This window comes from Neopelma chrysocephalum, unplaced genomic scaffold (genome assembly GCF_003984885.1).
Source record: "Neopelma chrysocephalum unplaced genomic scaffold, ASM398488v2 Primary Assembly neopelma1_76, whole genome shotgun sequence".
In the NCBI taxonomy this organism is placed as follows: domain Eukaryota; kingdom Metazoa; phylum Chordata; class Aves; order Passeriformes; family Pipridae; genus Neopelma; species Neopelma chrysocephalum.
Genome location: NW_020897737.1, coordinates 4,469,983 through 4,483,005, shown reverse-complemented (window position 1 = coordinate 4,483,005; position 13,023 = coordinate 4,469,983). Strand labels below are relative to the sequence as shown.

The 13,023-nt window shown below is 39.8% G+C and overlaps 1 protein-coding gene across 1 annotated transcript in view; it reads right to left on the bottom strand.

Annotated features, from left to right (window-relative positions):
* PHEX (phosphate regulating endopeptidase homolog X-linked) overlaps positions 1–13,023 on the bottom strand; it is a 97,865-nt gene that overhangs the window by 38,720 nt on the left and 46,122 nt on the right. The window contains exon 12 of the mRNA XM_027689172.1: positions 10,348–10,449. Within this exon, the coding sequence (XP_027544973.1) occupies positions 10,348–10,449 (102 nt within the window). The remainder of the gene's footprint in view (positions 1–10,347; positions 10,450–13,023) is intronic.

The window sequence follows — 13,023 nt, the reverse complement described above, 5'->3', positions numbered from 1 at the left end:
AGTACTGCATGGAAAGACCCAGCAAGTGCTGGAATCGCACAAGAAAATTTCTGGGGACACATGATGTGGGAAAGGGGGGAAGACTTACGTGATACACTACTTACCTCCTCCTCTGAATCACATTTTGAAACCAAAGCCTCACTCAGAGAAAACTTACTGACAAGAAAATATTACCTAACACACTTAAAGTACCATACAATACATTATAATCCTAGAAAACAGAGAGGAAAAGGGACACAGCAATTCCTAAGCAAACTGTTCACTGGGATTATATATTCAGTCATAATAGCTACTATCTAGCAAGACAATATTACTATTGCTAAGCATAAAGATACAAGCATTTAAAAGTTTATAGGACTGCCAGGGACAGAAGAGCCAGAAAAAGCAACAATGTACCTCAGTGACACTCTTTCCTGTCCTAAATCCCTTTCACTTCTGGCTCTCTGGAATACAAAGACTCAGTCACTGGTTCAAACACTGTGATGATAGTTTCACTGGAATTAACTTTTCAGTTTAAACTAATCCCAAATTAAATTACCTTTTTTTTTTTTTTAGCAATAGAACTGGACCAAGTCACAGAAAGTGGGAAATTAGTATATTTATTTTGGTTTTACTGATATAAATATACTAATTGACTGTGATATTTTCACAAGCGTTAACTCCTCAGTTCAATGCAACAGTACAATTAATAGACCTACTCCTATTTTCTCCTACCATCTTGGTTCCAAACCCATTCTGCTGCCAGCTTTGCTTTAATTTTGCTAGGAAAAAGAGTTCCTTTGCCCATTATATTTGAATGCCATCTTCCATTTGTAACCTCTGTATGACAATTACGATGATTCCATTATTTTGTACAGAATATTATATATGACAGACATAAATTCTGTCTTTCATTAACAGAACCATAAGTCTCTAAATTAAATACCTTTCTTTGTGGCATAAAAGAAACACATAAAGTATCTTCATCTTTGATTATACAATACATAAGAGTACTTATACTGCAGATCAGAACAACCAAGTTCCTGGCAAAGAATGTGTTTAACACCTTATAACACCATTCCTGTCCAAAGCACTTTGGTCAGTTTTAATGGTCTTTGGATTCTCAGTGGAGCTGAAATGATGCCCATGGTCCAGAAAAAAAGGATGATGTCCAGATATGCAAACGACTCAGCTATGGCATCATGGCACCACACCAGCAGTGACAAGCCTGCTCCAGCATGGGGATTTCTGCACTGGATTCACCTCTGCACACCTGTGGATCACTTAGGGCATGCCTATGTGTGGACAGGTAGGAGCTCCTCCAGCTGCACGTCAAACAAGCCAGAAGCAAGTGTTGTGGTCTGAAGGCGCAGACTACCATTAGTATCCTGCTGGTATATATACGTCTCATGGTATATGCTGCTAAACTGCCTTTGACAGGGCTCTAATAGCTTGTGCACCAGAGCTAAGCTTGGACACACACTTGGCACTTTAAAAAGCCGTGCCTTCTCATGTCTTTATTTTCAGGAAATACTCTATGTTTTTTAATACAATTGTGTCTTAAAACAAAAAAAGCATTAGCCAAATACTCCTCCAACTGAAAATTCTCTTTGTGTTTTGAAATTACCTGAGATATCTTACTGAACAAATTTTGCACCAGAATCCTAAGGATTTGCAATGGCACAAAAAAAAAAAGATACCTTTGGCTGGGCTTTATTATGTTGGTGAGCTGCAGAAATTTTTAATAGAAACTCCTTCCTGGATTTATTTCACTGCTCACCCCCAAAGCACCTCATGAGTTGACCCATACTCCCATGCCACCTCTTGCTAGAAAAACACTCACCTTGCTGCAAAAATCTTTTCTGCTGCTTTTGTATTAGCTCTGGGCAAGCAGCAAGCTTAACAAAAACCACAGTACTGGCAAAATGAAAGTCCCCAGGGACCCAAAAACCCCAATGTTCTGAAGAGATCTCTGGCACCAAACACTGAGAGAGGGGCAGCCCTAGGGACTGGGAAAGGGCAAGGAAGCTCTCTCCCCATCACAACTGTATGGGATGTGATTTACCACAGTGTTTCTTGTTCAGTTCTATGCAAAACTTTGAATAACCTGTTCCAGAAAGTGACAACTTCTGACCTTAGCCTCTGCTCGCATCAGTTCATATTCATTTAATATTTTCAAGGTTAAGCAAAGGTTGCAGGGCAATTATTTTTTTTTTTTAATAATGAAAAGCACATGAAAAATTTCCTTTTCATTTCTCATTTCACAAGAGAGCTTTAGCTGCAGTTTAGATACAGCTGGGACCAGACAAGGCAGAGACTCCTTTTAACGCTACTCAAACTGGCTCAGGTAAGCAATATACAGGACATGGAGATCACCACAGCCAGGAAATGCACGTTTATTGGAAATCGACAGGGAATGCTAATTAAAAACCTGATTGTGCTCTTGTAGACTTCTCCATACAGAGAATGGGTCTCCCATATCTCAATATCTGTTACTGCTGAGCTGGGGAACTACATTGTCTTTGTAATTGTACCTCTACAGGAGACAGGTTTACTTATCAAAACAAAAAAAGATAATGAAAGTTAAAGCTGAAACTGTCCAAGACTTCAAGGGGTGGTGGAGGATCTCTTGCCCTTTGGAAGAATGAATCTGTCTTTCAGCATACCAGTGCTTTCATGTTGCATTTCTGCCACAAAAGCTTCAGATTCACTCTGGTCCCTGAGCATCTGCAGGTGTGTCTGTCCATCTGTCTCCCTTCTTCTATTTCAAGCATGAGATTTGTCACAAGTGTTTTGATGTCACACACCCATTCTAGCCCTATGGAGTCGTGGCAGAGTCTGAAAAATGACAGCTGTGAGATCAGGGTTAAATACAATTTCCTCTCCCTTCACCTGTTTTCCACTATCTGTTTGCACGGTGCTCAGGTTATTAATGGAACTGACATCCCTGCACAACTGAGTGAGCAGTAGCAGCAGCCAGATAACAAGGGAGAAGCTGACAGCAGCAATCTAACCCCAGAGATAAGAGATAAGCAAACATGCCATGGCTATTAGTTTCAACTCTGGCCAATGGAGAAGAACATCTCCTGTTGTTACTGAACAGGAAAGCCCAGTCCTCCTGAGAAGGTTAAATTAAATTCAGGATGTGAGAGATTATTCTTCAAAAATTAAAGTTTGTGATGAGAAATAAATATTTGACTTAAAAAAAAAAAGGCAATGTTAATCTGATGGAAAGTGAAGATCTATATTTATTCAGAGAAAAGTACGGAACACTTCTACTCTAGAAGGAAAGTACTCTACATTCTCTGTATCTTTCAGGTGAAAAAATGTCACTCTAAAAATTGGCATTTTCCAAATAGCTATCTCAGTGATGGTACAGGAGTGGTAGCCTAAAAATCCTGGCCAAATTCCAAACTAGGTAAGTAGCGACTCTGCCTTTTCTGAACTCCAATATATTTCAACCTCATGAGGAGACTTGCTCATTGCTCCTTGCAATGCAACTACAAGCAGAACCTTACATTTTCGAATACAGACAGAGATTACCTCAGAGGTCTTTTCTAACCTAGTTGATTCTGTGATTCTGTAATTTCAGAACGCTCCCTTCCACAAAGGAAAAGCGTGGCCAAGATTCCATCGGCACTCAACTAAAGCACACTTCCCAGTTTAGAAATGACAAGGTTGTTTCAAGAATATCTGAATCAAACTTTCTAGTAAAACCAGTAAATTTGGAAGTCAGCAGTCAGCCCTATTGGCTTTTGAACAGGAATGAAGTGTCTAAAAGCAGTTAGAGCCTTTAGAAATTTCTCCCTCTTTTCTTAGTTCTTCTGATGTGTGTCTGGCAGCTTCTGTAAGTGCTCTGAAGCAGTCTTACACTTTGTGAAATTCTCTAAGAAGTGCTGACCTTCATTCCTGAAAAAGCCTACTTGAAATAAGGGAGGCACTGAGTCTCAGGGCTGGTCCTCTGTCATATTTTTGCATTATTTTTCATAGGATGGGTCCACAAACCCCACAAGAAACAAAAGGCATTTTTAATTTTTGCAGAGCACCCAGTGGCCACTCTCAAGATTGGATGATTTGTCATCTTTGTGAAAAATTAGCATGGCATTGAGCAAGATTAATTTCAGCTCCTGAAGCTGTGGTGCCTGGCCTTTTTGTCTGGGCGTGCCTCTGGTCTGAATGAAATGTTATTTTTCAGAACTGTATCTAGTGCATGCCCTGGACAGGCTTTGTGAAGAAAAGCAGGAGGCTCCATTCTCCCAGCGTGTATTTCTTGTGCCAAGGTTATAGAGAAGCAAAAGTGAGAACAAGCATAGAACAGTCCATGAAGATTCTCTGGTTTCCCCACCACAAGAACATGGGGGAAAAGGTGACATTTTCCAGACAAGCAAAAGAGATGCTTTGTCACACAGAGCAGAGTGAGGCAGTGGAACTCATTGCCTTGGGAAGTTGCAGATGATAAAAATTGTTGTGGATTCAAAAAGTCATTAGACAAACTTACGGCAGGAAAATACGAATAAATACAAAGAGACCACTTCTGGCTCAGGAAACAACTGAGCTGCAGATTGTCAGAGGCCAGGAAAGGATAGCAGGAACATGTCCCTTTATGCTTGCCCTGTCCTTACATTTATCTCTAAACATCTGCTAATGCTTGGCCACTGTCCGAAGCAGACATTGGACCTCTGGTCTGAGCAGTATGGCAGTGAAATCACCCAAATGTGAAGAGAGAGACCACAGAGAACTGGGAAAGATGGCAGGGACTCAGATAATATACTGCAGGGCTGGATATGGCCAGTAAGTTCCAGCTGAGAAACGAATGGCTTCAGTGGGAGAACCCGCGGACACCTACCTCCTTTAAACTACCTATACTTTGTTAAATCGGGGCTTGTACAGATGGCTCTTGATTTCCTAAGGGCTATTGGCCTAAATTACACTGTGTTATTTAGGGAGGTTTAGCTATAGCTCTCTGAAGCAGCAGAACAAATCCTGTAGGCTAAACAAAGGCACCTAACACTGCCCGAGAGAGCCACCTATAGCTGAGTACTGTCCATGTATTTTCCTGTGCTCCTCTTGACTCAGTCTTCAGACTCAGAGATGTGAAGAAAACAAATGTTGCATATACAACTTCCTTAGAGAGAAATAAAGCAAAGCAGCATGCAAGTTCAGTAGGCAAAAAATGATTGCACAGTGACCTTGGGATTTGTGCTCCATGACCTAAGGAGGTTAATAATGTTACAGAAAAATCTTACTACAGGAAAAACAAGCTTTTTTGGCTTATCATCCATGTTTTAAAAATAGTACTGCAAAGTAAAAAAAAACAACAACTTCCTAAGAGGAAGTTATTCTCTTGCCATATCCTTACAGAATATTTTACAAGAGAACCACAACCTTTCAGAAAACAGGCTTTTGTGTAAAAGTCTCTTTTTCAAGCCTCCAGTTAAACTCAAGTACAAAGGGCATTTCAGGAAGGAAAAATAGTGATTAACAAAATAATGGTTCCTGCCCAGGAGTGGGAATAATTTAACGTCTGAGGCATGATCTTCCACTGAATTATCCTTTGAAGAGAAGCAGCAATAAATTAGCATTTTAAAGATGTGAGCCCTCATCATACAAGTTATGTCAATGGAGTTTCAGTTGTGGGTTCTCCCTTTTCCCTGTGGCCCACCATGCCAAAACACAGCTGTCAATACTGTTTGGCTGCTGTAGCTGGCTGCAATCTACATCTTCACTGTAAGGGAAACAAATGGCTATCCCTTCTCTCTCCCCCCACCTCTCATCTGCTATCCTTCTCAGAGGCTGCAAGGTGGCACAGAGCTCACCAGGTGCCTGGGCAGCCGACCAGGGATCTCTCTGCTCAGCTTTGGTAACTCATAGACCATGTACTCGAAGACTATTGCCAGACCCCCCCTTGGAGCTGCACTCAGTTGAATAATTTCTCTGTTCCTCAAATAAGGGTAAAATTTAATGACCCTTACAAAAGTGAGACATTAAAAGGGTGAGAAGAGGAACCTTTCAGGGTTTTTTTTGTTGGTTTGTTTGTTTGTTTGTTTGTTTATCAGAGAACTTCATTGAAAATTCGGGAGGTTAACAGGCACACTTCAAGCAAATTTGAGATGATAGTCAAATACAGTACAATAAAGCAAGGCTTGAATAGAGCAGAGGAGGAAGGACAGGACAGAAAACATCGCAGTGAAGAGCCAAACGCTTCTCTCCGACTCGAGCTCCTTTGGAAGCATCGTGAGCTCCATCCAGAGAGCTAGGTGAGAACTGCATGTAAAGGCAGCGTCACCTAACTCTGACAAAAACCTTTTTTGTAAGATTGGCCTTCAGATGCTCTGGATTAAATTCATGTTTCAATCACAGAAAGGAAGGAATGGAGGGAGGATAGAGGTAAATTATTAGATGTTATCTCATTATATTGTTTTGTTACAAAGAGAGTGTAAAACCTTAACTCCAAAGTATACAAGGGCTAAAGGGATGATTCTCAGAAATAAAGGCTGCAAGACAATTGTTCCCTATGTCTCTTGGAGTAGCAGATTTGATTCTTTTAACATGGTTTGACTCATCAAATTAGTAGTGTCCTCTCTGAGTAACTTAAAACAACAGGACAGACACAAAGAAAGTCACAGACAGAGAAACATCTTGGCGATTAGATGGAGCTGACAAGCTGCCTAAAGCCAAATTCAAGAATCGATTCTACCAGAGGGTCTTTTGTAAGTCTTTTGGAGGTCGATGGTTCCTTTGATTGCAAGGCATCAGGCTGACAGACAGGTATACAAATCTGGCCTTAGCCAAGCGCAAAAGAAAGGTGGGCATCAGTTAGAAAACAGGAAGCAGAAAGCACAAAACAGTGAGTATCCAAATCACAGAGAGGATTTGCATTAATTCTCTTTCAAAACTGACGTGTCATTTACATTACAGTGTTGCCCTCTAAAGATACAATCACCACAAGGCTCTCTATGATCACTGTACAGACACTCAAATCCTGCATTGAGTTTATTCTTCTTTCAAGAAATGAGTAAAAAAATTGTTAATGACCCAAATATGCCTTTAGTTAAAGAAACAGCTAAAGACAAATTAAATAGATCACATGCAGCAGGCCCAGTAAACAAAATCACTACCAGGTTTCTGCAGTTCATTTCTTTTCAGAGCATTCGAACATTTCAAGAATGCAATGAGATTAAAAATACAGAGGAAAAGCAAAATACATGAATTATGGTCATTTCCATGCAACATACAGTTCTGCCATAGCATTTAGGGCAGGAGCTCTAATCTGCATTGTTATAAAGGATAATGTGACAGTTACTGATGAAAACATAAAAGACCAAGACATTCTTTACCTAACTAATAACTTCCTTTTTTTACTTAATTGATAGAATATAATAGGATATAGAACATTTCAGTTGGAAGAGACCTACAAGGAACATCTAGTCCAACAGCCTGACCATTTCAGGGCTGACCAAAAGTTAAAGCACATTGTTAAGGGCATTGTCCAAATGCCTCACACACACTCACAGGCTTGGGACATTGACTACCTCTCCAAGAAGCCTGTTCCAGTTTTCGACCACTCTCTAGGTAAAGAAATGCTTCCTGATGTCCAGTCTACACTTCTCCTGATAATGCAACTCTGAACTGTTCCCATACATCTTGTCACTGGATCCCAAGAAGATGACATCGGCACCTCCCTCTCCACTTCCCCATCTCAGGAAGCTGTAAAGAGCAATGAGGTGGTGTCTTAGCCTCCTTCTCTCCAAACCAGAACACCCCAAAATCCCTAGCCGTTCCTCACAGGACATTCCTTCCAGTTCTTTCACCAGTCCTGTTGCCCTCCCCTGGATGCATTCAAGGATCTTTAGATTCTTCTTCAGTGGGAGGGCCCAGAACCACACACAATACCCCAGGTGAGGCTGCACCAATGCTGAACACAGTGGGATGATCCCCTCTGGTCACGCTGTGTTTGATGCACTCCAGGATGGGGTTTGCCCTCTTGGCTGTCGGGGCACACACTGCTGATTCACATCGAGCCTGCTGCTGACCAGCACCACAAATCCCTTTCTGCAGGTCTGCTCTCCAGCCTCTCCCCTCCCAACTTACACTTGGTGCCTGCTGTTACTCCATACTTGGTGCAGAATCCAGCATGTGGATGACATTTATCAATAAAGAAACATCACTTTTACAGATCTATATAATAAAGTAATACTGGGGGGGGGGGGTTAGCCAACCAATCTCTGTCACAAAATTCATGTTGTCTGTGCTGCTTTATTAAAGCTTAAATAATAAAAAAGTAACAGCACAAAGTGCTGGGCTCATAAGATTTAATTAGAACAGTGTAACAGATTTTGAAGTGTCTGTTGTACTATAAACTTTAGATTTCCCCAGTGAATTATGTGACCATACATGTAGTAATCTATTTCTTGAATTAGAAACATGCTCATCCAAGCGTTCCAGTGTCTATCATTAGCAATAAATAATATTTAATAAATATGCACACACTCCATGTCTGGAAATCTACCAAATGTCTCTCTAGACTCTTTTCTTCCAGACAAGTAGCTTTTTCTGTGAATCTGAAATTAAACTTATAGTTGTACATGCTACCACATAATTGTTGCTACAACATCTAAGACCTTACATAATACTTATATCTTACAAGCTTGACTTGGTTCCTAGGTCAGTAAACTATAAAATGGTTGTTCAAGTCACTGAGAATGGATTTAAAGCATTTGCTATTCATTTACTAGTAGTATGGCTTGTAGTATTATTTTTGCTGCACTTCTTGAATTTAGTTTGTCTTACATTATTCAGCCCAGACTCATCTCACTAACTTCAGAAACTTCAGTGAGATGCCTAAATTGGGAGGAAAGTACCATAAGCTTCCAAAATGTGTGTCAGCAGAGGGAAACAGGTATCTCTACTGACCCAAAACCTAACCTACCTTCTGATGAAAACCCTACTTAAAATGGGAAAGAGAGAGCTTTTTAGGGAGTTCATTAGTTTGTGGCAATGTTTGTGTTGTTTCCCTAATGAAAGGCAGGTAGCAAATGTTGAACAAATTCATTACGCAGATTGTTATATAGAAATATCCTTATCAAGGAAATTATTAGAAAATCTTCCTGCTCTTATTTTGCACCAATTTTAACAAATATCTAAATTACAGATCATTATATTTCTAAGGGTATTTCTAGTAAAAAACCAAAGCATAACAGCCAGTAAGAAGTAATAACTGCAGTCCATTTACCATCAGGATAGCAGGAAATAAATGGCATTTTACTATTATCCTCTTGGTATAGAGTTTATTGGTGCATTTATGCAGCTCTATTTCATTTGCACATATATGAAGAGCACTGCTGTATAAAATGTAAATGGCTGTATATGAAATCTAAATCTTTCCAATGATAAAATGTCTCAACAACCTTTTCATTAGAATTACTAAAAAGCTTTGAAGGCCATGTTTGCTTTTTAATCAAAACACTGCTATTTTCATTCAAGCACAGTAAGCAGGAACAGTTCAGCTGCCCTTGCATGTCAGTTTTTTCAAAGAGGGCTCTTACTAATTCACTGATATCCCATTGCCTCAACAAACATGGACATAAACTTACACAATGCCCTCCACTTGGCTTTTTATATTCTTCTTCCAGTTGCTGCTCTGGGGACAGAGCTCTGCATTTGGATAACCTTTTTTTCCACACATCACGTGCTGTAAATGTGGGAAGAGAGTGAAAAGGAAGCTTTGAATACATCCTCCTGCCTTCACCTTTACCTCCTGGATTCTATTGTCCCTGTATCTGAAAGCAATGGGGAGCAGTAATGGTATCCTTGATCACAGCACTTCTTAACTGGCCTTATTCTATTGGGAAATGGATGTTTAGCTGTGATGGCCATTATACTCTTAAAAGATGGCTTTCAAGGTAGGCACTGGAGAAAGTATGAAACCTGGACTATTCTCATATTCTCTTCTAGGTTGGATCCTCTATCTCCACAGCAAACACCCTCAGCTGTCCCAGATGTTTTAGACACTGTTTTCTGTTTGTAGATTGGTGTGTCCCTGATATCCCACTCAAGATGAAGACCTTGTCAAGAAAAGCCACTGTACAGGCAAATCTGAAACAAGCTCAGAGTCTGCATCAGCCAGAGCCAGATGGGGAAAAATGGAGGCAAGGTAAGAAGAACAAGGTAGGAAAAACAACTTCCTCAGAGAAGCAGGAGCTCAGACAGCTCAGCTTCTAGCAAAACAAATGTGGCACATGTACCTTCACAAACAAAATGATGAGTAATTAACTGGAACTGCAAGTACAGTCCATGACATTCTGTTGTCGCTCAAGTCAGATCTTCACCGTAACTGGATTTTACTCATTCAACATTTATATTTGTTACCTTCTCATGAGCTTTTCTTTTTGTTTCAGAGTCCATCCAGTCGTTTTCTTTTTCCAACATGTCAATAAAAGCCCAGCGAATTCCTTCTGTCAACTCCTCCATCTGCAAAACATTTAATAAATCCCTCTCCAATAAAATATGTCATGTCAGAATCATTATAAGAAAAGATTTGGTGTACATAGGAGCAATAGATTTGGTTAGACTACAAATGATTTCAAATCTGCTGTCCTTTCTTGAAGCCTAATTTCTGTTTTCTTCAGCTCTCAGACACTTCTTCTGAAAGTAAGGTTTTTTCCATGTTCTTTCCCTTAAGGAGTACCACACAAATAGTTCGTTGCTGATACTTTCATGTCACATTTGTGAGAATATCCATCCCGAAATCATTAAAAATACTGAGAGATTTGTAGTCACTGGGGGAGATTTCTGACCCTTAGGTTCTAGATCACTGGCCCATGTAGAAGGAGCCAGCTGCAAGGCATTTGCACAAATAAAGCCTTTTCCGCAGAGAGAACATCTGTAGCCTTGTTTGGTTTATGTCAGACTAAGACATGCCTTATAAATACTGCCAAAGAACTGACTTTGGACTGACAGTATCATGATCCAAATGCAAAGCAATATCCAAATATTTAGCCTATATTTAGCTGCATTTGTGAAGTATTCCTACCATTAACTTACTGCAGGGATAGAGGCCCTGGCTCCTAACACTGAGCAGCCTTAACTGCTTCTGTGGTCTTGAACCACCAGGGACAGCTTACATCTGTGCAAAGCTAGGAAAACCTGCAACTATTTTAGCTTGGCTGCTTCTTCAGACACCTCTACAAAGCCACAAACATATCACAAGCAAGTAAAAGAAATAATAATAGAACTGTTTAGTGAGAACACACACTAAGAAACCCCTGAAATGACAGAAAACAATAATTCTAATGGCTAAGAGATGAATTATATGAGTATAAAGAGTCCCCATGCCTATGCATGGGGGCTGGAAGTCCAGAAAGGTGTACACAACCAGCTGCCTCTATTTATATCAACAGATGATCCTCATGACAGATAGCCACTGAGAATACCATGAGAGTGAGGCAATTAGGGGGATCAAGCCATTGCCTGAGTCCTTTAGTACAAATCAAACCAGAGCTGCAATAGGATAAGACATGACAGATAACCATTAGATGAAGACTTATTGGAGCTTTGTGTTACCAGTTCTGCTACATTTAAAAATAATGAAAGTAGCAGAGATTTATATAATTTTATTCTATAAATCTAGTAGTTCAAAAATGTCATTAAAAGCCGGGACTATACTCTGGAAAGTAACATTACCTTTAGCTAAATTGTCATTTATGTATCAGGTGTATATTTTAATCTGGAACTGTCCTTTATCTGTGGTGCAGCCAGACAAAACACAGCAAAATTCCTTTGATTATTCATTTCTTCCTACCCTTTTCAAAAAACGTTTTCTCATTTTTAGAGGCAATATGGGACAACTGGAGCAGGTCTAGCATTAAATATGACTAAAGAGTCAACATTCACAGTAAACTGCATCCCAGGGAATAGGGCAACTTGAAAATATTGATGACAGAGCACCGACTCAATTAACTTAGTGCACTAATGAGGTGAACTCCCTGTATTTGGAGGTTACAAGTTCAAACTCAAGCTCTGCAGCTGGGCGCTGGTGTATACTTAGGCTTTATGCAGCAGCTGTAGCTGCAGGGGGTGGGGGAGAAACCTATTCCTGCTATCAAAGTTATTACTGAAACTGCTCAGGCGTATCTGTAAGAAACACTGCAGGCACTCTGAGTTAGAAACAGTGCTATATTTAGACACAAATAATGTCTTTCTTGATAAAAGGAGAGAAGTATCTAAGGTATGAAACATTAATCACAAAACATGGGGGGAAAAGAATCCATATTATCCATAACTCAGGATTTGCTTATCATAGACAGATATATGCCATGAGCCAGGAAAAAAAAAAAAGAAAAAGAAAGAAAAAATAAAACCTATACAAATAAGAGTGCTTTACTCACATGCTTCCTTAAGAAAGAGAAATAGAACTGAAAACCAGTGAAATGAAAATGATAACACCACAAACTATTAACTTGAAAAGCACACTTCTAAATGGAATGTAACGAATTTCACCTGTATCTAATTTTATCTCCATTGGCAGCTCACTTTAAGGCTGAATGTTGTGACCTACACTATGAATTTTATATGCACTTCTCTCTGTGGATGCTACTGTGAACTTAGACTTGATAATTTTTCAAAGCTTTGGTCTAAAAGGAATGTACATGCTAAGAAGTATTCTAATTAGGTCATATTTCAACAGAAAACCATTCTCTTCTCTATCTGCTTCTCAGAATTTTCCCTTACATATACAAAGATGAAAAAGTTTCCACCCCCTCCATAAAGTGTACATTTCTTACACTCCTACTCTTCCCACTTATCCTGTGCAGATATCATACTGTATATCCCTGATATATTTTTGCCATTAAATGGCCAAATAGCACATTACAAGCTACCAAGAAGCAGAGGATTGAAAAGCTGGATCTCAGAGAGGAAACTCCAGCTGAGGACAAGTAGCAAAGAAATGCAGAGCCTGAGAGGGAAACAGATGACAAAGATTTGGACAATCCAAATAAGTGTGTGCTGTCTAAAATGGAATCTTTCCCTGACAAAGCAGTCAAA